This window comes from Oryzias latipes, chromosome 13, assembly GCF_002234675.1.
Source record: "Oryzias latipes chromosome 13, ASM223467v1".
NCBI classification, from domain to species: domain Eukaryota; kingdom Metazoa; phylum Chordata; class Actinopteri; order Beloniformes; family Adrianichthyidae; genus Oryzias; species Oryzias latipes.
The window spans coordinates 21910469-21937350 of record NC_019871.2 but is presented as its reverse complement, the minus strand read 5'-3'; the positions used below and the strand labels follow the sequence as shown (position 1 = coordinate 21937350).

The 26882-nt window shown below is 40.3% G+C and overlaps 2 protein-coding genes across 3 annotated transcripts in view; both read right to left on the bottom strand.

Moving 5' to 3' along the window:
* arap1 (ArfGAP with RhoGAP domain, ankyrin repeat and PH domain 1) overlaps positions 1-4785 on the bottom strand; it is a 62796-nt gene extending 58011 nt beyond the window's left edge. For both annotated transcript variants that reach the window (XM_004075811.4, XM_020708392.2), the window contains exon 1: positions 4656-4785. The gene's annotated coding sequence lies outside the window, so the exon portion shown is untranslated. The remainder of the gene's footprint in view (positions 1-4655) is intronic.
* A 3022-nt stretch (positions 4786-7807) lies between these two features.
* stard10 (StAR related lipid transfer domain containing 10) lies at positions 7808-24433 on the bottom strand. The gene is made up of 7 exons (XM_020708390.2): positions 24221-24433; positions 23699-24104; positions 15559-15706; positions 15320-15423; positions 12626-12743; positions 9153-9205; positions 7808-8913 (listed from the first exon to the last, which is right to left on the bottom strand). Exons 2-7 carry the CDS (start codon positions 23846-23848, stop codon positions 8707-8709), a joined length of 780 nt encoding a protein of 259 aa, XP_020564049.1. The 5' UTR covers positions 23849-24104; positions 24221-24433; the 3' UTR covers positions 7808-8706.
* Between the last annotated feature and the right edge of the window lie 2449 nt (positions 24434-26882).

Below are 26882 nucleotides of genomic sequence, written 5' to 3'. Positions count from 1 at the left end.
TTTACCCCCAACAGCAATGTTGCCTTCACTTTTAAACAGTTCGTTGTCTGTCTTGCCTAGCTACAAGCTACTTGTAAACTTTGTTTGTTTGGAACAAACTTTTGCTTCATCATCTGGACAAAAACAAGCAGCAGGAGGTGAAATAGATTTCACGTGATCAGAGGACAATCTGATCTAAGTTTCTGTAATTCTCTTCATTTATCTTAAAACAATTAAAGGCAGTTTTAGTAGCTCTGTGGTCAGTCTGGCTGGATGTGCCGTCATCTAACCACAGTCTTTCAAAATAAAAGTGGGATAAAAAAGAGTGATACCTGTTGGGACGCACCTGGAAGCGGGGTATTCATAATTAAAACAACACTGGGAACTAGGGTTGGGCGATGTCCCTTAAATTGGCAGTTGACAATGTTTGCAGTAAACCATGGGGATGGACGATGAAATCGTCGGGGGGGGGGTATTTTCCGTTATTGATAATTATTATTCGTTATTTTACTTTATTACTTTATTTATTTTATTTCCCAACTAATTATCATCTGCGATGATCCAGTTTAAACTGAGGGAAGTGACTTTGACAAAAAAATGACAAACAAAATAGAAAAGAAGTAGTCCGCTCCTGCACTTGATTAGTCAAGTGGACCAGTGGACCGAGCGACCCGTGTTAGCCTCTCCTAACCCCTGGCTTCTTCTGGCTCCGTTCTTCAACAGAAAAGCACTCACCACACAGATTAAAATTAAAATGATGAGCGAACAGGCGCTTCATAATAACCAGAACAATAATAAAAGCACGTTTAGGAGATCATCTTGTATATTACGGAGCTGCCAGATATCTATGTATGTTGCCGTTCGGCAGAACTAATTTCCTCTTCCGGTATTTCAAACACTACTGCACATGTGCGAATGATTTATTCCGACCGAAAGTGTGACCCATGTGAACGTTTGTTATAATCGGAAAAGGTTTTTCTGAGCCCATGTAAACGGTTTAATTCTAATCCGGCCATTGATCCGATCAAGATATTTTGCACATGTAATCGCGGTTTATGGTGTTGACTCGCAGCGTCACGGGGGCGTGGCCGATCACGATGGTGTCTCTCCATCGTGATGTCAGTCAGCCATCACGATGGACGATGGTATTGTCCATCGGCACAACCCTACTGGGAACATTTTTACAATAGATCAAAAAATTATTGAAGTAGGACTTGTAAAACAAAAGTCTATGTTTACATTTTAGAACAAGTAAATCTTATATAAGATAATAAAACTGCCAGGTTCATAAAAAATGACCTCCAGTACATTTATTTTTAAAACAATGAGGTAAAATGAAGAAAATACATGTTGGAGCAACTAGGATGTTGATTTCTATTCTACACTTTTGTTTAAGTTAAAAGGTATAACGTGGTAATCTGTGAAATTTACCTGGCTCCAGTCACTGTAGTCCTAAAACCAGCAACAAGGCATATGTTTACCCTTGATACAAACCAATAGGACATAGGATTGCATTGTCTGGCCACCTTTTTTTTTTGTTTTTAATCATTTTTTCATACTAACCTTACCATCTTGTGTTTTTGCTCACAGTGCTTATAGAAATTTGGGCTTTCCTCGTACTTAAAAAAAAAAGTCATTTCTGTAACTTATTCTGATCTTCGATCGAAATTTTCCTTTAGATTTAGAACTAAATTGTGTTTGTTTTTTCCATTCTGGGTTTTTTTTGTACAAAATTAAAAATTAAAAAAAAAGAGCCTTTGCAACTTAAACAATTGTGACTGTGACATAAATAGTATGTGATTCTATTTCCAAAATGGTATAAAAAAGGTAATTGGTGTTTACTTGTATGCTGCTTTACTACCTACTTAGAAGGCCCAAAGCGCTGTATAGTCACAGTCCCATTCTACCATGCATTCAAAAGTTCACACACTGATTGAACCTCTTCTGTCGAACACTGGTGCCAACCTATAACCACCAGGAGCAATGTGGGGCTCAGTGTCTTGCACAAGGACGCTTCGACACATGGGCAGGCAGGGCGTGAACCGAACCTGCGAGGTCGACCGTGCTCCCACTGCAACACAGCTGCCCGGGTAGACATTTTGTTTTGGTAAAATCCCAAAACCCTGATGTGAATTCCTGTTTGAAGACTTCTGATGTGATTGATGGTAGTTTAGAGATTGAGACTCTGAGAAAGAGACAAGAGGCAAAACTGGAGGAAGCAGAGATGAAGATGCTGAGCGTTAATTTGAGAGTGATGAGGATGGATAGGATCGGGAATGAATCCACCAGAAGAACAGCTCATGGTAGATGTTTTGATAAATGCAGAGAAGCAGTTGAGATTGAGAGGAGGGATAGGTGAGGATGTTGGTAAAAAGGAGGCTAAGGTTGGACTTCGCAGGAAAGAGACCTAGAGGAAGACCAAAGAGGAGGTTCATGGATGCAGTGAGGGTGGTTGGTGTGAGTGAGGTGGAAGCAGAGTAGAATATGGGATGGAGGCAGAGGATTTGGTGAGGTGAACTCTAAAAGAAGCATTTAAAAAGGCAAAGAAGCAGAAGTCTCTTGATGTGCTAAAATGCTAAATTTCTGCAGCCTGTCAAACCGTGAGCATTTGGCATTAGCCAAATTGCGCTTCTGTTGTGATGAACTAAGATATTGTCCTCGACCGAAATGCATCAAACTCCAGACACACAAGTAAAGAGGAGATGAGTCATACACCCCCTATCAGAAACACTGCTGCTTTCAGCCCACTTTCAATTAGAACTGAACAGTGATTCAATCCTGCAAGTGCAGCTTTGCAGCAGAACAATGTCTTGTAGTCAACAACTTTTATCAAGAACTTTACAATAAAACCAATTCCACTCAATAATTACAAAAACTTCACTTTACCCTAATCCCATACAGCTTTGAGGCCTTGAGCAACCTGTTGGCATTGTTACAAGGTCGAAAGCTTGAGCGTCGCCAATTTTTGAAAGGACAAATTTGGCCTGCTGACACGAGTCACACAAGGACAACACAGGCCTTGGTAAAAACTAGTTCCGCTAAAACTGAGTCTTTGGGAAGACAGAACTTATGAAAGTAAACTATTAAAACCAGTTTGTTTTTTGGCGTGTCTCAACATTAATCCATTTGTTAGATTCCTTCCCCGTTGGCCTCATCTTACCAGAAAAAAACAGTTCCTGTATAACAAGCTGCTCTACTTCTCACAAGAAACACAAATTAGTCAGAAGGTGGGCTGTTCCTTTCCCGTGTGAAAAAAATACAACCTTGAAGATGAATTTTTTAACCTTGGGTTGGTTTGACAACATTTTTATCACAGGCTGCAGTTATCGCTTCACGGACCGGCTTGTTGTTTAGCGGAGGAAATTGTTGAATTAGAGCTTCCACCCCGAATAGCAAAATATCCTCTCACCTCATCAAAGAGTCAATTCAGTAACAGGTGTATGAGCCAAAAGGCAAATGAGAATATTTATACAAATAAAGAAGGTAGGGAAACGACAAACAATAAAAATATGGTACTAAAATGCTTAGGACTAAGCCTCTATGTTGGTCAACAACAACAAACCAAGCATAAGACTGACAAAGTGAGGAAAAGGAAGAGAAGATAGCATCTGCAAAGTCATAAACACATCCTGATGCTGTCACATGGCTCTTGGCATGTAAGCCTTCGAAGATAAGGGAGTTACCATGAGGTTTCTCCCTCACCCCATGCCTAGTTTTTGCAAGGATGCACAATCCTTGTTGATAATTGCAAGAAATATTATAATTAGAGCAGGAATACATGGAGACCTAGGTCTTGCTCAAAATGTAGTTTGACCAAAGCCAATTACAATCATTTGTATGGTTCAGTAGATGCTAAAAACATTTACCCTAAATTGCATTTTAAATCTGAGGAAACAAGCTGATTAAAATCCAAACACAGACAACTTTAGGTCTAGTATTCTGGGACTAATTTAGCAAAAGAAACTAATAATGATATTAATAATAAAGCTGTTTCCTTGTGATAGTCTGAGGTTATCATCTTTTTCTCTCATGTATGGACTGTGTTTTCATCCAGTGCAGCAGCTGCAGGAGCATGTGGCTGCAGGAGCATGCGGCTGCAGGAGCATGCGGCTGCAGGAGCATGCGGCTGCAGGAGCATGCGGCTGCAGGAGCATCTGCGGATGTTGCTACATCATGGTTGCATGTGTAAAGTCACAGGGCTTCTGACAAATTCAAAGCATCTGTCACAACTGCTGTCGTTCATTTTCAGGAATCAGAATGAGGAAACTCCTTTATCAGAAGATCATTTACTGTAGTTCACACATATTTTTGGAGACGAAAAAAAAGAAACAGGCAAACGCCCCGATAAGTACTAAATCACGAATTCCGTAAGGGATTATTAGTTTATTTTCGTTAGCCTTGAGGCATAAATGACCCTGAAATCTCTTCACACCGGCGTTACGGTTTTTGTGCCTCTAAAATTTAAGCTAGGTTTCTCTCTGTCCACTCCCGGTCCTGCGGGTCAGGATAACTGTCACTGCCTGGAAGTAACCTCGACATGTTTTTTATCCCTTTGAACTCCAGCGGTGTCACTGCAGTTCAACTCTAACTCCATCTTCTATAAACCTCTTTCTGAGGCGCAAAAAAAAAAAGTTTTTCGTGAAAGAAAAAATCCTGACAAAGCGTGAATTTCTTACCTTTTTCACAGCCCGAATGATGGACAATGCGGGATTTCCTCTCGACGTTCGTTCACCAAACACGGCTGCGTCTCCAAACTAACATATTTCTCACGGCAGCGTCGCAGACTAACTGAGGGAATCCACGACGAAGCCCTAAAAAGCCTACCGCGTCTGCTTCCGCTTTCGGCTTTCACAATAAGGGTACCAACAACCATACAGATGCGTCGCTTTTGAGTTTTGCCCGTCGATTCTACTTGATATTCACTAATTAAAACGAACTTGATCGAGAGAAAAAAGTTCGTAAACTCTTAATGTGACTTAAAAATACACAGAAAGCAGAATCTGGGTTTCCGTGTCCTCTGGCTTCTCATGTTAACTTTTCCGGATGTTCCCAGAACTTGGCATATCCACTACATCGGTCTTTCTGTCACCATTATTCATCCGGGGGTCCAATTTATGTAAACATAAACGTTACTTCGTCAAAATCAGTTCAGACTGTCTGGATCAGATAGTTTGACATTTTTGATTACTTTGTAACATTGTCTTTAAAAGAAGCCCTAATAATTACGATTCTATGCGCATTCAAGCATCATATACAGTTTTTAGTCTGGCTAAAATTATGCTGATGTGATTTGTTCACTGGTGATTGTTTATTAATAGATTAAGACTGAAAGAAGAAGGTGTTAAGTGCTTTGATTGTCAACACCAAAGTAATAATGTTAGGCTTGTTGCTAATGCTGGAATTTATTTATTTAGGTACTCATTTCTATATTAACATGTAAACAAATCTGTAGTTTGATACACATAATGGTTCATTGTTGAACAGATTTGTCTGTCTATTTGGAATATTGTAAATTAAATGCAATATTATTTGTGTTTTTATTATCTACTGTACTAATCTTATATCTTCTTTCCCTTTCGGCTTTTCCCATCAGGGGTCGCCACAGCGAAACAACCACTCTTTCGAGGATGTGTCGCATGGTTAACTTGGCAATGTTTTACGCCGGATGCCCTTCCTGTACTAATCTTATATAAAGTAAGTAAATACTGGAATTTCTGGATTTTTAACGTTTAAATACTTAACAAGTCTCATGCAAAATTAAATGTATGCCTTCTAACTTCCTAGATTACAGCTTGGGGTATTATTTGACTTGATAGAAATGAGCATAAATTAATTTTAGTGGATGTTGCTGCAGGTGCTGGCTTGGCACATGCAGTGTCCCACTATATCCACAAGAGGACGATACCTTCCCACTAAAATACTGTTTGGAATATTATATACATTTTACATTTACATATAAATTTTATATAAAAAATAAAAAGCCTATTCATGTGTGTCTTATATATTTCTACTAAATTAAAGTTAAAATGAAAGTTTTAAAGGATCAACGTTCAATTTTAGAATATCCAGGAAAAAGATTAGACAAGCCAAAGAGTGAATTTATCAAAATTACATTCCCCTGTGTGGTCAGAAGTTTTGTGGAGGGTCTCCAAAACCATAGAGCAACAGTATTTATTAATTGATTTTACATGAACTTTGTACCAAATGTAAAAATTTCATAGCACTTTGAAAATCTAATTTCATTTTCCCTTTATAGTTCCGCAAGAATAATTTTTTTCTAATTTGCATCAAACAAGAACACAACTAAAAGTTTACCTATTGTTTCAGGACCTGCTCATCTTTGGTTCACTTTCATGCAATTGCTTTTTTATGTCTTCCACTGGATTCATAAGTGAAATGATTTTCTGAGTAATAGGTAATTGTCCTGTGTTGTTTTTTTGTTTTTTTTTTGGGACTCAGGGTGAAAATAATTATTCAAGATGGAAGGAGGAGGGATGAGAAGCAGGTGGTGAAATGTGATTAGAGGCACAGTAAAGCAATAAAAGGAACAAGAAGCTGAAAAAAACACAATAGAAAAAGACAAACTTGTGAAATAAAGTATTTGGTGGTTTGCAGGACATAACTGACAAAAGCCCAAAACATAAATGGGGGGGCTAAAAAGAAAGAAATCAGAATTTAGTCCCTTTTATCAGGAATGGAAGCAGAAAAAGGAAGAGGTGGAAAATTAAGGAGGCCGGGAAGACAAAGCGCTAAGAAGATGATTGAGGGGAGCACACAAGAGAAGGGAGTGGGAGAGGAGATGTGGAGGTGGGGCAGTGATGAGTCATCATGATACCGTCAGTCCCTGTGGGGTGGGTTGCTGTGGGGGCGGCGGCATGACACATGCAGTCACACACACACAATCCCCAAGGGTTCCTGGCCATCACGCCGCTTCCATGTCTCCTCCTGCTGTGGAGGCGGTTGGAAGACGGCACAGGGGCGCCACTGGGATGCGGAGTTCACAGTCGAGCACTTGTACTCCCCCCCCCCCACACACACACACAGTTATGATAACAGGGCGAGGGGCCTCATTAAGTCTGAGGATGGATGAACAGAGGAACACGGTCAGTGAAGCTGCGGGAGGCAGCAGGGATGAGAGCATTTTCTGCATGGTTTCCCTCTGCGTCTCTCACATGCACTTCATTTCTTTTTTATCATGCAGATGCTGCCAACAGGAACAGGCACAGAAATGCAAAATTGACATGACATGCTTGGTTCCTCTTAATGAAGTCATGTCAGTCTGTCACTCACATATTACTTTTCACACCTTTCACACGCAGCCGGTGGGCTGCTTGGCGTTCCGATGTCATAATGTGTGGTGGTTGTTCACGTCCTGCAATGGCAGCTCGGTTGGGATTGGTTGCATGCCCCGTGATAAGTCACTTCCTCCGCCGCCATGCGTGAGCTCCCTGTTCATCCTGTCTTTGCTCTTTGGTGCTGAAGTGGATCTCAGAGTTGCCATGGCAACAGATTGGGGGATTCCTAATACTAGGCCACTGCACACACATATGCCACAAGTGTGGACGCATTCAGTCAAACGAACACACAGATGTGTCTCCTTCCAACGAGAAGCAGCTCATCCGCTGCAGTTGCAGGTCATGACCCTTGCCAACTGTTATGACAGTTATAAAACCTGACATGATGAGCGTACATAACCTAAAAAATGAGAATGAACAGGAGCAGATTAATCTTCAAACTACTGCAAAACTGTAAAATGACTGTAAGTTACAACCCAACCAGACACAAGTAAAACCCATTCATGCAGAAATAAAGACTCCAGGCACCACAGAAATGTGAAAACCTCCGTAGGAATCTGTATTTAATTTTTAAAGCCTACATACATTCATAAATCTCAAATTGAGGAGTAGACAGTACATACGTCTGTGTGTAAGAAAGGAATGAAGATTGGTGTTTCAAGCTGCCTTCTGCAAACATCTTTACAAAATGTGATGGAGACAAAACACAAGCAGAGGGACAAGGACGCCGCAGAGCTCTGATGAACCTGTTTCCTGTGTCTTCACATGTTCAGCCAGCAAGAGCTGAACATGTGAACAGGAGGTCAGAGAGACAAGTTAAAAGGAAAAAAGGGAGATCTTTTCTTTTGAGTCAAGTGTAATACCTGAAAATTCATTTTAATGCTAAAATGCCCACGCTCAGTTTAGAAAACACAGATTTTACTGGAATTGGTTTGTTTTTCTTTACCAGGTCTCAAGTTAAAACAGGAAATTGACAGATGGAAGTGAATTGATGGAAAGTGTTGTCATTTGTGGGGAGGGGGCACGGCGGATGTGCAGTGCAGCATGTCTGTGGAACCCGGCTGGAAAAACAAGAAGAGTTTGTCTCTGTGCAGACAAACGTGCATACATGTGTTGTATGTACAACATGTATGGAGTCATGTATGCAGATCCACAATAAACTTTAATAGAATGAGATTTTGAAGTCGTGAATGTTTGTCAGGCATTTCTGATTCCCTGCATTTTGTGTCTGAATGTGTGTGTTTGTGTACATAGGTGTGTGCATGGGTGTGTGTCTGAGTGTGTACATAGATCTGTTCGTGCATGTGCATATCCGTGTGTGTAAATATGTGAGTGCAATTTTGTGTGTGTGTGTATGTGCAGTGTGTTTGAGCATGTGCATAAGTGTGTGTGCATATGCATATGTGTGTGGGTGCGCATGTGTGTGCATGCATTAGTCGCTGTCCTCTTTCTCCAGCTGCTCGATCACGTCGCTCTCGTCTATTTTCTCCAGGCTCTCTGCACGCTGGATGCTCAGCTCTGAGAGGGGGATGCTGGGTAATGTATTCTGCTCTGGGAAGAGCCAGGGCTTGAAGCACGGGTTATGTTTCTTCTTCCAATCTGAGTACTTCAAACTTGCCTTGTGGATTTTCTTCAACACCTAAGGAAACAAAAGAGGAAAATTCAGCAGCAGACATGCAACTTCATCATAAGCAAATTCAGCAAACTGATAAAAATGTATGGAAGCAAAATGAATGCAAATCTGAAGAACCTAAAGAAAAGGATAAATGATGGGGGAAATGATGACATGCAGAAATAAAATCCCAAGAGAAGCTAGAACCCCGAAAGACATCAGAACTAGAAGATTGCATAGAATCCTGTAATTGTGCCGTGACTTACACGAGGAGCAAGGAGCTGGGAAGACTTGTTGACAACCCACTTAGGTAATGAACCTGAAATGTGAGCAGAGTGAAACAAAAACACAGTTAAACTGATAGAGAATCAGACGGAAAGGAGCAAAGCATGGACTCGGTTTCAAACATGTTTTGCCGCAAGTCACACCAACAAAATTAACACGAGGCTCGGTAACTGCAGTAAGTGTTGGTTCAGTCGGCAAATGTGCACAAAAAGCTGCAGCTAAGAGGGGCCTTTGAAAGGAACTGACAGAATGAAGAAGTAAAAGGAACCTGCCAAAAGAGAGGTGAGATGGTGTTATAGACTGTCCTTCGAATGGTTGCTATGACGACTCATTTTCACATTTAAGAGCCGGGGTTCTTCAGTAATAAAACAAGGGACGAAATAAACATCAGGACGGTGGGTAAGTGAACCTCTACTTTTTCCCCATTTAGCTACATTTTGGTTCCTAAAACCTTTTCCAATCTCAGGTGGTGTTCAAATTCCTTCTCTTCTCATTACGTAGTGCACTATATTGGGCTTTTGCCATTTTTTTCGGGGTGTCCAAATTGACCAAATTTTCCAAAATCCAGTTCCCTGTAAATTTCCCAGATGTTTCTGTAAAAAACCAATGGTCAATAGATTGGTGAATATAGACCACAATACCTTGCACTTGAACGATTTGTCATTTTAAATAGGAAGGAGATTTTTTTTCATAAATTATTTAAGTTTTCAACATCACGACACAGTGGATTCATAAATATTATTCGTAAAGTGTTTATATTTTACTTAGGCATATGGGTGATGTTATATTTTCTGTAAAAACATTAAGTATTGAGTACATGTTTACATTGTATTATAATCATTGTATCAATCAATATACATTGTATTATAATCATATACAATGATAATTGTATATGATCTACATATAATCTACTTTCTATTCTGGTCCTGTTGGACCTCAGTGCTGCCTTTGACACTATCGACCACGGTATTTTACTCCATAGATTAGAGCAGGACATAGGGATCAGAGGATCTGCTCTCCAGTGGTTTAAATCCTATCTGTCTGATAGGTATCAGTTCGTTAATGTAAATGGCCATTCCTCTCAGTGCACTCGAGTCAACTATGGAGTCCCACAGGGCTCAGTCTTGGGACCGATCCTGTTTACGCTTTATATGTTACCCCTAGGAAACATAATCAGGAAACACAGCATTAATTTTCATTGTTATGCCGACGATACGCAGTTGTATTTATCCATGAAGCCTGACCAGAATGACCAGATAGAGAAACTGAACGCCTGCATCAGTGACATCAATACCTGGATGGCAATTAATTACCTCCTCTTGAACCCAGAAAAAACTGAGGTCATTATACTTGGTCCTAAAAACCTCAGAGATGCTCTGTCTGCTCAGATAGTCTCCCTGGATGGCATAAGTATAGCCCCTAATTCCACAGTTAGAAACCTTGGGGTTTTACTTGACCAGGATTTATCATTTAAGGCTCACATATCTCAGGCATGTAGAACTGCCTTTTTTCACCTGCGGAATATTGCTAAGATCAGAAATATACTTTCTAAGAGTGATGCTGAAAAACTCATCCATGCATTTGTTACGTCGAGGCTGGATTACTGTAACTCCTTGTTAGCAGCGTGTCCTAAGAGTTCCTTAAGAAGTCTCAAGCTTGTTCAGAACGCAGCTGCTAGATTGTTAGCTGGAACCAGCAGAAGAGATCACATCACTCCTGTGTTAGTTTCGCTCCATTGGCTCCCAGTTGATTCTAGAATTAAGTTCAAGATCCTCCTGTTAACCTATAAGGCCTTACATGGAATGGCCCCGTCCTATATTAAGGACCTCATAGTCCCTTACCAACCAATCAGAACACTTCGCTCGCAAAATGCAGGACTGCTTGTGGTTCCTAGAATTAGTAAAAGTACGGTTGGAGGTAGAGCGTTTAGCCACCAAGCCCCTGTCTTATGGAATAAACTCCCAGCTCATATAAGAGAGGCCGACTCAGTTTCTACATTCAAAGCTAGACTGAAAACATTCCTCTTTGGACAGGCTTATTGTCAGACTAGTTAGTATTCAGAGATTATTTAACTTAATGTTAGTTTGTTTAAATTAAACTTAATAATAACTATTTCTTTTAAAAGGCTGCTAGAAGTTGAAGCTGGGGTAACTATGGTGCACTGGGGTTCTGTCCTCTTTCCTTTTTTACTTCTACCCTTCCTCTCCTCTATTCTTGATCATAATTTATCATTTAGTTCTCCATGCCTCTGTTTGGTGCAGTGCGATTCATGTATTGTCCCTCTTTTCCTCTCCCCTCCTGGGGAGTGGGAGTGCTTCCAGACTCCAGTTGGCTCATCCGTGCTCCAGTTCCTGACCGTTTACCTCGCCTTTGCTCCTGCTCCTACACCTGGCTGTGGATCCTGCCTCTGGCTCATCTCTGGCTCGTCTCTGCTCTGTACCTGACCGAGTACCTCGTCTCTGCTCCTGCTCCTACACCTGGCTGTGGTTCCTGTCTCCGGCTCGACTCGCGCCTTTGACTGTCCCGATAACCACGGCTGGATGAAGCTCGTCTGCTGGACTTTTATATATGTAGTTGTAGATTTAGATAAGTTAATTCTTCTCTAAGATTTCTGGTAAATCGCCTGTCCGTCCTGGGGGAGGATCCCTCCTTCATGTGGGCACCCCTGAGGTTTCTTCGTTTTTTCCGGAATCCGGTTTTTTTGGGAGTTTTTCCTTACCGCGAAGGGGGGTCTAAGGGCAGGGATGCCAGTATAGCTTAGTCAGTTTGTTAGTTCATTTTAGTATTTTTCTATTGAACTCTTTGTATTCGTGATCCTTTTGATTTCATGTTTTAGTTCGAAGCCCATCGAGACGACTGTTGTTGTGATTTTGGGCTATACAAATAAAATTGAATTGAATTGAATCATACACTGTATCTGAGAAGTGGAGCGAGGGAGTGTGACCTCACTCATAGAAGATGGCTAACTTCTAGCTACAAACAAGTGAAGTTAATCAGTCAGCTGCTATTTTTTGTGATTTACACGCAGTCATATTGGAGCCAGATAACGTCAGTAAGCAGTGATTGGTCAGTCGGTCGGAGTTAACGCTTCCATGGCAACCACTCTCTCCAATCAGGAGTGTGTTTGTTGGAAGTTCACACCCCTACCACTTGAAAGCACACTACACAAAATCTGCCAAACCTTTTCAAACGTTAAACATGAGACAACCTACTTTTATTGAGGCATCTGATTGGTCAGTTTAGAACTTGAATAACTTGCACTATTGAGGAGTCACCTAGTCCAATTCTCCTATACAGTCAATGATTGTAATTATAATTTTTATTAGCTTTGATCCTAAAACACAGACTTAGATCGAAAGAGAACCTAAGTCTGTTTTACTTTAAGCTTAAAAACATTTTTTGGTCATTTAACTTCTAAATACTGTTGGTCTGTGTTTGTTTGTGCATAATTCACCTCGCGGGTCCACCTGGGCCAGGTAAACGAGGGTGCATCGATTAGGTCCCTGGCTCTGGATCATGTAACCAGTCTGAATGGAAATGGCTCGCACCATGTCCTTTCTTGGTGGGTATTTCTGTGGAAACACATTTATTCACTCACATCAGCCAAAATCAGCCGCAGATAAAACATTTCTGGGATTCTACGGTGAGTAAAAAAACAATTTTTTTTATGTGTGAACATAACATTTTGAATCTTGAAAATAATTTGTTGTAATTTCTTGTTTTAATGACTAAATGACATATTTTTATTTATTAGCTGTAAACCAACAAACTGTAGATTGTTTTATATCTATTAATGATGTAGTGGCCAAAGAGCACTTTTGAAATTTCCTAGGACGTGACAATGAAAAATAAAGTATCCATCCATCCATCCATCCATCCATAAATCCATCCATCTGTTCATATGACCATTTGTCCCTCCATCCATTTATCATCAATCCATTCATCTGTTAATCCATCTATCCATTCATCCATCCATTTATTGTCGATCCATTTGTCATCCATGCATCCATCCATGCATCCATCCATCCATCCATGCATCCATCCATCCATCCATGCATGCATGCATGCATCCATCCATGCATCCATCCATCCATCCATCCATCCATCCATCCATCCATCCATCCATCCATCCATCCATCCATCCATCCATCCATCCATCCATCCATCAAGTCATCAGCACCTGAACTCTGATCTGAGCCAAAAAATGCAGCTTTCTTAACCCATAAGAGCCCAGACCCATTTGTTCTTAAAAATAATATTATATGTATTTTACCACAAACAAAGTGGACCACAGAATCAATTTCTGATATTTTTCTCTTACACTGATGTCACAACAGGTTCTAACGGGTTAAAAGATGAAAGAGAATTTGGGTAAACATTTGGTGCAGATGATCATTTGCTAACACTAAACTGCAAAGTGGGAATCAGATCTAAATGACATTTACCAGAGAACAGTCATGACAGAAAATGAGTGCAGCGCCACTTCAAGCTGTAATAGATTTTTAGGGGTCGCAGTCACAGTCACACTCTGGAAAAACACGCAGACTGACCGGATTCTGCTCACAAGCACTAATTGATGCAAGAATGCAGAAGGCGGAGGTCTACAAATACCAGTCACATGAGACGCCTTATCCTTCTGTACACATTATAGAAGCTAGTACAACTAAAAGGAGATGTTAGAGAAAAGAGAAGACAGAAAAATTGGCATACCGCAGAGGAAAACATCAGAAATAAATAATACAGTTGAAAACTAATCCAGGTTTGTTAAAGGCAAAGTCTTCAGCATCTTTCTATTTTGAAAACCCCACATGCTTGGTTTAAAAAGGACAATTGATAATAAATACTACAAACAACTATAAATAAAAGCAGTTTGATTTATGTTTGTGTTCATTTTAAATATTTTCCCACCCAATAAAGGAAAAAATTAAATCCCACTTGTGTTTAAAAGTGTGCCAGACCCTCAGAAAGGGGCTTAGACCGGCCAAGGAAAGACACTTTCTGCTGAAAGTTGCCAGGTTCTGCTTTGATAAATCCTGGCACTAGTTTGGCGTCTTTGGAGGAGTTGTGGGAGTACAAACTCAGGTCCTGAACTAAATATAAATACTGCAAAAAAGAAAAAAAGAAAAGTTTTGGTCTCATTCCAAATGGCCACATAAATGAATTCAGTGATCTGTTATCTCCACCTTTGTCTCACTGGTCTTTCACATCCAAATAAATAGAATTCTCTGTAAATGAAGGTGAAAAATCAAGTGAAGAGACGCTTGCACCCAGTGTGATGATCATGTCCCATAAAAGCATTAAGCAGAGGATAGTGCTTCCTCTGTGGCCTGATGCCAAATGCTTTCTCCTTCTTAGATGGACTGCTTCTGCATGAGATGAGTGGAATTTTAAATGGCCTGTAAGAGCTTTGCTGCCACATTAGCATTCCTGCACACCTTTGAACGCAGTTAATACCGTATTTTCCGGACTATAAGTCGCCCTTTTTTTCAAAGTTTGGCAAGGGGTGCGACTTATACTCCGCAGCGACTTATATTAGAAATAAATTGAAATGAATACATTGTTAACCCTCCTGTTATGTTCATTTGTGAGGAACAGAGATGATGTTCCTGGCTAAATTTGATGTATGAAGTATGTTAAGTATTAGGAGTATGTTAAGTGACTCAGAGAATCAGCAAACCTTTTTTTACAGTAAGATCTTGAAGGCTAACAACATAATATTCTATTTTCCAATGATTTCATAGATTCAGAAATGCAATAAAAATGACTACATTCTACAAATACAGGATGAAAACAGAGTATTAGTTGGCCAATGATGCTTCATGGAAGGAATAAATAAATAAGTATGAGAAAGAATTACTGTGAAATTATGAGATAAACAGTCTGCTATGATTGTGTCACATGAGGTTGTGCAAGTTATTAGTTCTTGGTCTCAGATTTTGTCAAATAAATTTCCCGTCAAAATGCGACTTATAGTCCAGTGCGACTTATCTGTGTTTTTTTACTTTATAATGCATTTTTGGGCTGGTGCGACTTATACTCCGGAGCGACTTATAGTCCGGAAAATACGGGTAGTTGAATTTGGGTGAGTGGGCGGGGCCACAGACAGGCATGTGAAGACTTGGGGCTGTCTGTGTGCAGGTGAACTCACCGAGTGCTTAACAGAGTAGTTCATAATGATGTAATCATTCCCCATTGGCAGCCAGGAGCGGAGGGTGACCACATCTCGGTACCGAAGAGGCCTCGGACACTTCCCTTCAGACAGAGAAGATGCTGACGGTCAAGAAACTGCTTTATATGTTTCATTTTAAAGCCAAACATCAAATGAGTCAAATGTATATTGAGACAAGCTCTAGTCAGAGCATACATGTAGTACATGTATATACACACATGAGTAGTAACCAACGTCTGCATTGACAGTGAGCTTCCCAATGTCGAAGGTGTCAATGACATTTGTGTCCCATCTCCATCGGTATTCGGTGTCATGGAGCACATCGTACATCGTCTCTGCTGGGACGTCCTCACACACCATACGACACTGAGGGGGTGGAAAGGAAACAAGATCTGCTTAGAAAGGATTTGAAACAGGGATCCTGCAGAGAAATCTACACAAGCAAATGCATACAGCAACTAACTGGAAAATGTTTAGACATTAAATGGATGGATGCTGTTGGTGATGGGGAGAGTGAGGGAGGGTGTGTTAAAAGATGCATGGCAGTGATGCATAACAGCCATGCATCTTCATTACTAAACTGAGAAAAAAGCGACACATTCAGAGCAGAGCCGGTCCGTTCACATTAAAGATGATGTAAAGGTGAACCATGAGGAGGAGAAAGGTTTTAAAAGCTCCACATCACCAAGAGATGACACCTACATTCAGTCAGAAAACCTAAAGCATTGGCTCCTATTTATATGTCCATGGTACAAACACTGTGTTCTGCAAAAAGCGTAGTGATGAACTCATTTACACATATAGGGAAATATGAAACTGCAGGAACCACAAAGGGATGAGGACTCCAGGAATCCAGCAGTTACTACAGCTACAACTGCCAAGAAGAATAAACTCAATGACAACGAGGTGGAAAAGAGAGTAACTCCAAGCCAAAATGAATCTAAAGGACAGTCATGTTTGCAAAAGGTCAGGCTGGCAGCTCCACATCATGTCAGGGTTCAGAACATCCTTTAAAGTCCCACTCCAATCATCTTTTGATCCATAGGAAAAGCTTTCCCAATGGTCTTATAATGGTGAACAAAATCAAAAAAACTTGTGTTCGTTTTTTAGGGACACGGTTTCTGCAGAGCGGCAGCATTTGAAAGTCACCTCTGTTGTGGGTGGGACCGTTGGCACAGAGTAATAAGCCTTGCCCCCTGAATAGGTCTTTAAAGAAGGAAGCTTGTCGCATAAAATGATTACAGATTCAGTCCAGGAGTCTGGTTAGCACGGCTGTGCCCCCCTCCATGCCTGCAAACTACTTACAGTGGATAATTAATGTCAGAAATGACTCCTCTAACACCTTGCGCAGCAAACCCCAGCTTTCTTCTCCTCCCTTAGTTCCCTGATGTGGAAAAAAGCAGCTCCTGCTGCTAAAAATAAGATCAGTAAGGCTCAGTACTGTTTGCACTCACATCATTATCTCCACTTTTTGTACTAGTTTATTCTTTTACATCTGATTTTATTTTTTTTAATTGTTTCCTTAGGCATTTTCTTGTAATTGCAAATAACAGGTTGTCAGCACTCACTGCAAAAAAACGATTTCCCCACAGGTACAAATAAATGACTCCTCTGGGTTTAAATCCAAGGAGTGATGCCAGACGAGACACATGGTTTTAGACTCAGCTGGAGCCGTCTTTAGTCTCCTGATCCCCCAAAGGATTTACCTGTGTTTAAGAAAATGACCTCGAATATGGTCTAAAGCTGATTGTCTCTTATAAAATGTTGTTGCCAAGAAAAATGTGAAAGTTTGAAGTCTTCAAACATAAAGCTCTTTAGTAATCAGTGATGGCATTTTTTTCTCATTTTGTTGAAGTTTGATTTTGAATAAAAGTCAAAGGAAAAACAACAAAGGAGAAACATTTATTGTATTTTTACATATAAGTATACGGTGGCCGAGAACCGCCAAAAAGTGCAGCAAAAAAAAAGCAACTGCAAACAAATAGCAACTATAAAAAAGAAAGTTGCTGCAAACAAAAAAAGATAAAACGAAAGTGAATCCACAATGGAAGTGCATCTCTTTTTTTGTTTGCACAGTTACTTTTTTTGTTTGCAAATTTACTTTTTTTGTTTGCAGTTACTTTTTTTGTTTGCAGTTACTTTTTTTGTTTGCAAATTTACTTTTTTTGTTTGCAGTTACTTTTTTTGTTTGCACAGTTGCCTTTTTTGTTTGCAGTTGCTTTTTTTTTATTTGCTGAAAAGGCGGTTCTCTGCCACCATATAAATAGAATTGGTGACTTGTTTAACTGTAAATAATCAATAATATTCCCTTTTTTAATTTCAGCACTTTCATTTTTATGAGTGAAACCACCAAATCCAGAATAAAGCTGAATAAATATTTAAAATCTTTATCGTTTCTGGCTTCAACGGTCCCAAACTACTTTTTTGGGGGCGAGGCTTAAACTCACAAACCATGTTCACTTGAAAAGTGTAGACATAGTCACATGTTCCTGTATGGAGTGTTGAGCTGCACAGGTACTGCAGGCTTTTGGGTTGTATGAGGGTAGTAGAGTGGAGCAGTCACATCTTAAGGGGAGCGCAGGTGTATTTTGCAGTTCCCTTGAGGCTCGTGTGTTTACCTACTCCACCCCTCCTTACCCTTGCGTGTTGTATTAGTGTTTGCACTGACCTGTCGCCCACAGCATGCCCACAGAAAAATATGTGGACAAACATATTGTCTAGAACCTTAATATTTCCTAGGGGTCACCTGTGCGCCCCGTATAGGTTTACCCATTTTTCACCCATAGACAACTGTATGGGCAGTTGTGACTACAGCCTTAGGTTTGAGTGGGTTGATTAGAGCTGATTTAACATCATTCTCATACTAATAAAGAAGATAAAAACTGGTTTTGCAACATGAAATTCTGGCGTGTGGTTTTTCAAAATCAGCTCAACTATGATTTTTAACAAAAAATGTAAATATCTTACAAGTTTTTTTAAAATTTATTACGAAGGGAACATTGATAAATGTTTAATATAATGTACTTTCAGTCAGCTTCTATAAAAAAAGTAAATGGGTTTTGAGTCTTGTATGGTAGAAAATATTAACGTCAAGGAGTTAAAAGAGACAGTTGTGGAAAAAGACTTGCATGTACAGTATTCCACCACTGAAGCCTGTTTGTGAGGGCAGGTCTTCCTCAAGTTGTGAGGATCTGTTTACAATGGGACTCAGAAACAAGTTGGTACGGATAAACTCCAAAACGGAGCTCTGTGACTCAACCTATGTTGTGTCACTGTTTGGGTTGATTTTAATTCTGCATGTTGAGGCTCAGACCTCAGTCTGTGTGTGATGTGAGACAAAGAATGATGTGAAACGGTACCTCTATAAAACTTTTGCAAAAGGAGCGCAAAACCCCGTCTGTCCACAGCATCACTATGTGTCTTTGGGATTTTCACATCCTCTTTCTATGTAACCACGAGATTTAGACAAAAATGCAGTTGTAAAAAAGAGAAGTATGACAACAAAGAATTGCTGCTGCCATTGTCATGCAATATGATTAATGTCTTAACCAGACACAATTCACTGGAGGACAGAAGGAGTCTGATGATACTACCACCACCATACCTCACCATGGTAATAAGATCAGTGAAGCAATGAGGTGTCACTTTTGGCCACATTTGTCTTCTTACCAGACAGAAAAGTTAAAAAAGAAAATCTTATGCATCATTTGACCAAATGCTATTTTTTAATTTTTTTATTTTACATTTTGAGGACTTTCACAGAAATCCAAACATTTTTAAAGTCAAGTCTCAATGCAGTAACCACACAGGCTTGTTTCATTTCCTGTCCTGCTCATCACAACAAAAGCCGGCCACCAGTCAGACAAGTAAAAACTTCAAGTTGTGTTAGTGCGGAAATTTATTTTTTTTCTTTACAAAATCAGCTTTTGACCAAAGTATAAGACTATGTTCGGATTCACGTAGTACTCCCTAACCCCTAAAAGCCTATATATAGCGGGACTATCTAGTGCCCCGGATTTTATTGCAATCTGGACACGTGCTCACAATTTCTTTAACACCAATAATGATGTCACGCATTTCCCAAGAAAAATCTAATAAATATGAACATTTTATGAAGACTATTTATGAATCCACTGTGTTCTATGTGTTAATGAACACTTGGATAATATATAAAAAATACATTTCAATACATCCTTTTCAAATAAACAAATCGCCTCAAACTGATGCATTATAGATTATACTCACCCATTGACCTGTTTTTCGTTGAGACTTCTGGGAAATTTACAGAGCACTGCAGGATTTTGGAATTGTAGATTCGAACACCCTGATGCCTGCAAATGCCTTGTTTAGTGCACTAAGTAGTGGAGGAATTTAGACACAACCTAAGTCTTTGAATCCCAGTAGTCTGTAAAAAGCCCTTCATTAGTTATCGCCTTGATGATCATCATCCCGTGTGTGAGATTGAATCAGTCCCTCATTTTACATTTTGACAATCTCCTTTTACGTACCTAAAAATTGAGAAACAGTCTAGTTGAAGGTGTGCTCAAAAAGTATACAGGCCACACAGATTAAACAGTTGTATTACAGTTCTGCCATTCTAGCACTTTTGTTTTCTAAATGTGTCGACCTGTTAGTTTTTTTGACTTGTGAAGAACTTCGCTGAATCTGGAATCTTGTAAAGTAAATGTTTGATAGATTACATGGGGATCATCTCAAACATGTTCGAAGGATTTGAGAGCTTTTCTTGGTGCTTTGGGGCTCGACAACCATTGAACTATCATTCAGATTCTCTGTTTTCCTGTCAGTCATCATTCACTCTGGACGTGTCACTTTGCTTTATACATGAATAGAAGTGTGACAGACTTTTAAAGACCCACTCCAACGAAAATTGTATTTTTAACCCGTTCTTGTGGCATTTTTCTGATTATGGAGGACATATATTAACAAAATTAATCTCAAATTGTTGTGAATCAGGAGGAGATTAAAAAATGGCATTTGAAAAAGATTATACTGGTGCTTTTGACGTAGTAAATACGCTGGGTGGGCCTGCAAGCTCCCTGCCCCGCTCTATTCTGATTCATCCACTTGTAGACAAATAGATCCATGTTTGTCTTAGTTATTCTCATCTCAGCTGGAATCTGGCATAAAACTGTACGGATGTGAGGAGCTGTAATCTAGCGGAACAGAAAGCTCTCAGCAACGAGGAGGGGAAGGGAGGCAGCCTTATTCTACATAAAAAAGTCTTTTTTTATTTTGGCTAAAAAACATAATTAAAAGATTGCTGGAAACGCGGGGATGCTTTCACATTCGTTTTCTATTCCGTTTACTCCCTTTTGGGGGTCACGGGGCTTCCGGAGCCTATCCCACCCACTTGTGGGCATAGGCAGGGGACGCTTTGACAGGTCGCCAGTCTGTTGCAGGGTAGAATGTCCACAATGACACACCCATTCACTCTCACACCTATGGACAATTTAGAGTTGCCAATTAACCTATGAAGCATTTTTTTGGATGATGGGAGGAAGCCGGAGATAACCCACGCATGCATGAGGAGAACATGCAAACTTGGGAAAGGTCCCCCATTAGTGTTTTGGTTCAGGTCCCCCAGCCAGGACTTGAACTGGGGACCTTCTTGCTGTGAGGCAAGAGCGCTAACCACTGCGCCACCGTGCAGCACTGATGCTTTTACAAGATACCATAAAATGATCAGAGAGGAACTTTTCTAGTTTAAACTATTAATGCAGCACAAGTTTAAGTTGAAAATATTCAATGATTCTAATTTAGCTCACACATGAAACTTTTTTCCTTATTTTCCAGATATAAAACATATTTATAGAGTAATTGATGCTTTGTAGTTTGATGAAATTAGAAAATTCTCCATAATTTGTTAAAAAATGGTTTGTAAGGTTTTGAGAATCCAAATGTAGATGTATCTTTCTTGTTCTAAAAACTAGAGATGATCTTTGATGAGAGGGATTACTGCCATCACAGAAACCATTTTATTGATAAAGAGGGAAGATCCAATGGTTATGATGATGATGATGAAGATGGATCACCCATTAATGATAATTTCCCTCCCTGCTGCTTTGCACAATATGCTTTTGATTAATTTCTCTTTGAAAAGATGTAAACAAATAGACTGTGAGCTTAAAAAAAGAGGTTCAGAGGCTTCATTAATCTGTGGACATGCATGAGCAAGGATGGGTCCTTTTTCCTTTTTTCAGACACACATACACAGGGACCAAACAGCAGAAAGGCTCATATTTTACAGTCAATGTAATTGTTCGCCATGTAGACGTCTGTGTGTGAAAGAGAAAAAATAACAGCTATCATGTTTGGATAGACAGCTATAAAAGCTCCACTCATGCTCCTGGTTTGTAATGTGAAGAAAAACCCACCTGTCCTGAAAAAAAAAGCATGGAAGTGCAGCACCTCCGCACACACCTGCACAGAGCACATCTGTCCTGCTTATGCTCTGGCAGCACAACACGCCGTCCTTAAATTTAATTGGAACTGTCTTGATTGGATTTTTCTCTATCGTACACACAGTGAAGTAACACGGCTCACAGACTAAAGAAAAAAAAGTTTTGTTGGCTTCTGCTCAACAGGAAAACACCTCCCTGCACACACAAACGCACGCCACAGTCTGTTTGACTAAGAGCACATGGCTGCTTACTCACGCTCCTCAAACACGGATGTTGAAGCTGCTGCCACGTCTGAATCCTGACTGAGAATTTACTGATCTGCCCAAACCTGGCACAGAAACCCGATTACTGTCAGCCACAGCGAGGCTTGAGCCAACGCTCCGGGAAGCACGAGCAAGATGAAAACACAAAGTAAACACAAACGGAGCCTGGATGTCTTTCCTAAAATCGTTTGAGAGTTTCTAAGAGTATTTGGAGGGCTAAAGGTCTTTGCTGCTCCAACCAGGAAAAGAAGTTCTGCAACATTGTGACTTTGAATGTGCATAAATCTATAAACTATAAACACCACACAGGGAAGCATAAGGTGTATTTTTTTCCAATAATACAGAAGAAATCATGTGTTTCTGTTTGTGTCTGTGGGTTTTCTGCAGACATGAGCTTCTAATCTTACCCCCACATCACTTCCAAAGACAAATACAGCTCAAACAAAAATGTCCAGCCTCTGTTTAACTAGATAAGAGCGCCTTACTTTCACACGCCAGTCACATGACCAACAAACCAGAAACATTTAAAACCACCATTTTCAGCAAAGGCTAAAATTTTGGATATTTCTCCTGTTTAGGGCAACAAAAGCCATGAATTATGAGGTGTGTCCTCCATTTCTGTCTTGTTGTTACCATCTAATGATTCATTTATTGCATCTGGGAGGCAGTAACCCATAATTCATATTGTTCTCAACTACAAGTTAGTATGCAAAGTGGAAAGATATTGTGTCAGCCTGGATGTTTTAAGCTGTTCCTTTACCAAAAAAACCTGAAAAGCTTTTCTCCCTTGTTAGATGGTCCATTTATGGTGTAATAAAACACTGACTGAGAAGTCTTTAGGACATTTTATAGCTCTTGTTCCTTTACTGTTTAGTCCAGGGGTCTACAACCTGTAATGCTTAAAGAGCTATGCAGTTCAGCTCCTTACAGATCAAAACCCAGTGAAAGCTGCAGAGTCCCACGTCATTGTGTAGAAAAATACACTGTATTTATATTTTTGTGGCCATTAAACCTTTCATTTAAAAAATGTAGCTTTTAAATATTTACAATAATTGAATTGTAACAATGTTATATTTATTTTTGACAGCAGCACATACAAGTTCCTTTCGAAATAAAATACTTCCTGTGTCTAATAAGATGCTCCTGAAATAGTTTTTCTTGCAATCACACTTTAAGAACTTAGCCTCTGTACAGTTCGCTTTGGGGCTGCACTGTGGGGCTGTGGTTAGCACTCTCACCTCACAGCAAGAAGGCCCTGGTTCGAATCCCAGTTGGGACCTTTACACACAGTGTGTGTTGTTCACTTGTTGTCCCACATCCTGCTCTACTCTTTGGCTGCACACCAGCTTCCAGGTGCAAAGCTGCCAGTAAAACTAGAAAGGTAACAGAGATGCTCCATCGATATGGCATCCTTTTGCTTACTTAGTCTTAGCAGAGGACATTTCTCCTGAGGAATAGGTTTGCCTCAGATGTCCACCTCTTCGTGCACGTGTTCTATTCTCCTAAAGTCGGATTTATCTCATGGTGTTGTTTGGAGAAAGCCCTACCTGCAGCAGCTGGTGAAGCATGTCAGCCGTTAGGATCATGCAAAGCACACCGTTCTCATCCAAACCGCCTTGAGCGCAATGCTGACACACCGTTTTCTACCTGACGCTTAGGTTCAGCAGCCTCACCTTGACTCTGTGGATTGACTTGCCCTCCTCCAGAACCTGGGTCCGCACCGTGATGCCCCCCCGGTTGTAGGTCAAACTCCAGCCGTCGTCGCACAAACACTCCGCCTTGAATTTGGCGAACGCCGCATCGTCCGGAATGGTCACGGACATGGCTTGGGTTGGAGCCGCGAGGATGACGCACAGGGAGAGGGGAGGTGAAGCAGCTCCTGAGCGCAGAGGATTCCCAAAAGCGGAGAAAACGCACGAGCCTGCTGATGGGTATCTCCTCCTCTTCAGGGGGGAGACGGGTGTCAAATTGAATTTCCGTAAGAGGGGCTTCTTTTGGGCCGCAGCGCGTCTTGTGATGGTCTGTAAGCGCGTGTCCGCGCTCAGGGAGTTCCAGCCACCGCAGTCCAGCCTGCACAAACTAAGCAGACACGTGCGTGCGTTCGTGCGTGCGTGCGTGCGCGCAGTCGAGCGCTCCAACTGAAGCAAAGGTGGTGCAAAATAAAGCAAGCACCCTCAGTCAATACATATCTTCACCTCCTCCGCGCGCTCTCTTCGCCTCCTCTTCTCTGTTGCTGCAGGTTTCTCCGAGTTTACAGAAACGCACCGAAGGTCTCCATCGCTGAGGAGCTGCAGGTAGAGGATGAGAAGGAGGAGATACACCCAGAAGCGACGGAAGAAGCAGAAGGGGAGGAGGACAGAGAGGTGGAGAAACCAGGCAGGTGACGCAGCGACGGCAAACGCAGCAGCACTTCCCCGTGATGCTTTCAGGGGATCCTCGTAAAGTGAAGCGATTACCAATTTCACCTGTGGCTTTTTGGGGTAAACAGAGATAAAACTATGATACTAATCATTCAAAATAAAGATTATTGTGCTCTAAAGAAATAAGATGGATGTGAAAAAAAATCTTATTTATATTTTTTTATTTATACGTTCATCTGAATACAAATGCTTGTGTTCTCCTGTATGTTACTATAAATCCCTTGTTTAAACAGCACCTGAACGCAGCATTAGTTACCAGCAACCTCAGTCAGAAATTGTCGGTTTTTTTGTTTGTTTTGTTTTTTCATTTCGCTGCTCCAGTGGCAGAAAACCAGTCTGCCCCCTGCTGGTGGATCTCAGAGGTCCACCTCTGACAAAACCAGTTCAACTCTCCAGTCTGGCTGTTTATTTATTTTTTATTTTTTTTTACCTGTTCTTGTTCGATATAAAGATGTAAAGAAATACTTTTAATCTCTTGATTCTGACAGCTGACAGACAAAAGGCTTGTCTGAGAAAAACAAACAAACAAACAAACTCTTAGCAAAAAGTAGTCTCAGGTTACTACAAGAATACAACAAGTACTGCAAGAATATTTACTCTCTAATAAAACTAAGGCACTATACTTGAAGTTTACTTTTTATATACTATCTACATATTGTAAACTTAAAATGTTCCAATTTAGTCTGAAGAAGTAATCAGTTAGTATACTACACACACTACACATGCTATCCCTATACTCAAGTATGATTAAGATAAACTAGAGTGTCCTACGTGTTGTTATAGAGGTAGCTTAGCTCAACATCAAAGAAGTCAGGACATGATTTTTAGTTGAAAATAAAAAGAATAACTATGTTTTTCCAAACCCCAAAGCCTCTTCGGTCAGTTTAAAACACTTTACCCCCACAGTCCAGGTTTTCTGTTTGTACATTCAGGAGAAGAATATCTTCGGCTGAAAAGCTCGTCCTTCCTCATGTTTAAAAGTTGCAAATGCAGCCACTATTTTTACCTTAATCTATGAAGACATACTTCTGGTTGTGACATTTCATTGGGCTTTTGTTTTTTTGTTTCTCTATATTACATACACTTAAAGGTATAAAACTGTTTGCTATTTGGTTGTTGAAAGGGTTAAAAGCTGTAACATCAACAACTTGACCTAGATTTCTCTCATTTTTATTAATCCTAAAAGGAAATCCAGTTTTTAAACAGAAAACCAGAAGGTGTTAGATTAGAGATAAATGAAAAAAGTCTGAACAGCTGCATCTTTTTGGAGAATCAAACACTAACGGTCTTAAATCAAAGAAATGTCACACAGTGTTCCTCCAGTCAGCAAACCAGTTAATAAGTGACGGTTGAACCTAGAGGAAACAAAACACCTTTCATTGTTTCTGAACTGAACTGCAAACGTGTTTATTAAAGATAACATCCATAATATACTCAATGATTTTTCAGGCTTTCAAATCAAGACAATTGCATTTTAATACAATTTCCATACATACATACTAAACATCTTTATAGTTTCATGTTTTGCTGCTGCATTTATACAGAAAGTGATAAGATAAACCAAAGGAAGCGCCGAGTCTGTGACATTCAGACACACGAAGATAAACCTCTGCTGCAGGAAATGATAGATGCTCCTAGTGTTGTAGTTTAGGACAGCTTCACATTTAACCATGTAGTGTCGCACACACAGAGTGTGCATGTGCTGCTTAAATGCCCATAGGATGCTCACACAAAGTACACTATGGTTTTCTAATTTCCTCATTTCTAACAGTCGTCCTGCACACTATTCATGTGAACAGCATCAAATACTCATTGCGCAAGATTTGCTAGGTTGAAGAAATAAAATAGTACTCAACTACTTCCCCTACTAATAACCCTTGTGTGTTGTATAAGAGTGCATGAACATTTTCTCTCTACAGGCTCACCAATCATGCCCTGTACAAGTTACCCATTTTTCACCCACACACGGTCAGTTTTTACCCGTAAGGGCAGTTGCGCCAAAGGCCCAATATGATGTATTATAGCTGGTGGGTTATTAATATTTAAAAATAATCAGTCTGATACAGTGACGTGCGGTGAGGTTAATGGCTGGTGAGGCACTGACGTCATCAGTCAGATTTACAAACATATGAACCATACTGAGTAACTTATTCACCATTTAATTGACAACAGTTAACGTGTTTTGTTTAAAATATCATTTCAACGTGTTTTTTTTCATATACAAACTGCAGCATAGAAAAAAGCACAAACGTTATTATCCTCTTACCTTTACTTGTAAATAAAGTCCATACGCCGCTCCTTCTGAAGAAAATGACTTGCCGCTTGCTATCACTTCTTCTAGTATTTTTTAGCGTCATAATCTCAGGGCTCACCGGCGCCCCCTAACATGAGGCACGAGAATGTCTGGCCTCACCCAGCGGCTTTTTTGCCGGCGTTT

Excerpts from the sequence above, each read along its gene's own strand:
- stard10 (XM_020708390.2), bottom strand. The coding sequence starts at position 23,848 with ATGTCCGTGACCATTCCGGACGATGCGGCGTTCGCCAAATTCAAGGCG. Across the intron at positions 15,707-23,698 it reads AGTCAATCCACAGAGTCAAG|TGTCGTATGGTGTGTGAGGA; the intron begins GTGAGGCTGCTG and ends CCACCCCCTCAG. Across the intron at positions 8,914-9,152 it reads CCCAGCTCCTTGCTCCTCGT|GTGTTGAAGAAAATCCACAA; the intron begins GTAAGTCACGGC and ends TTGTTTCCTTAG.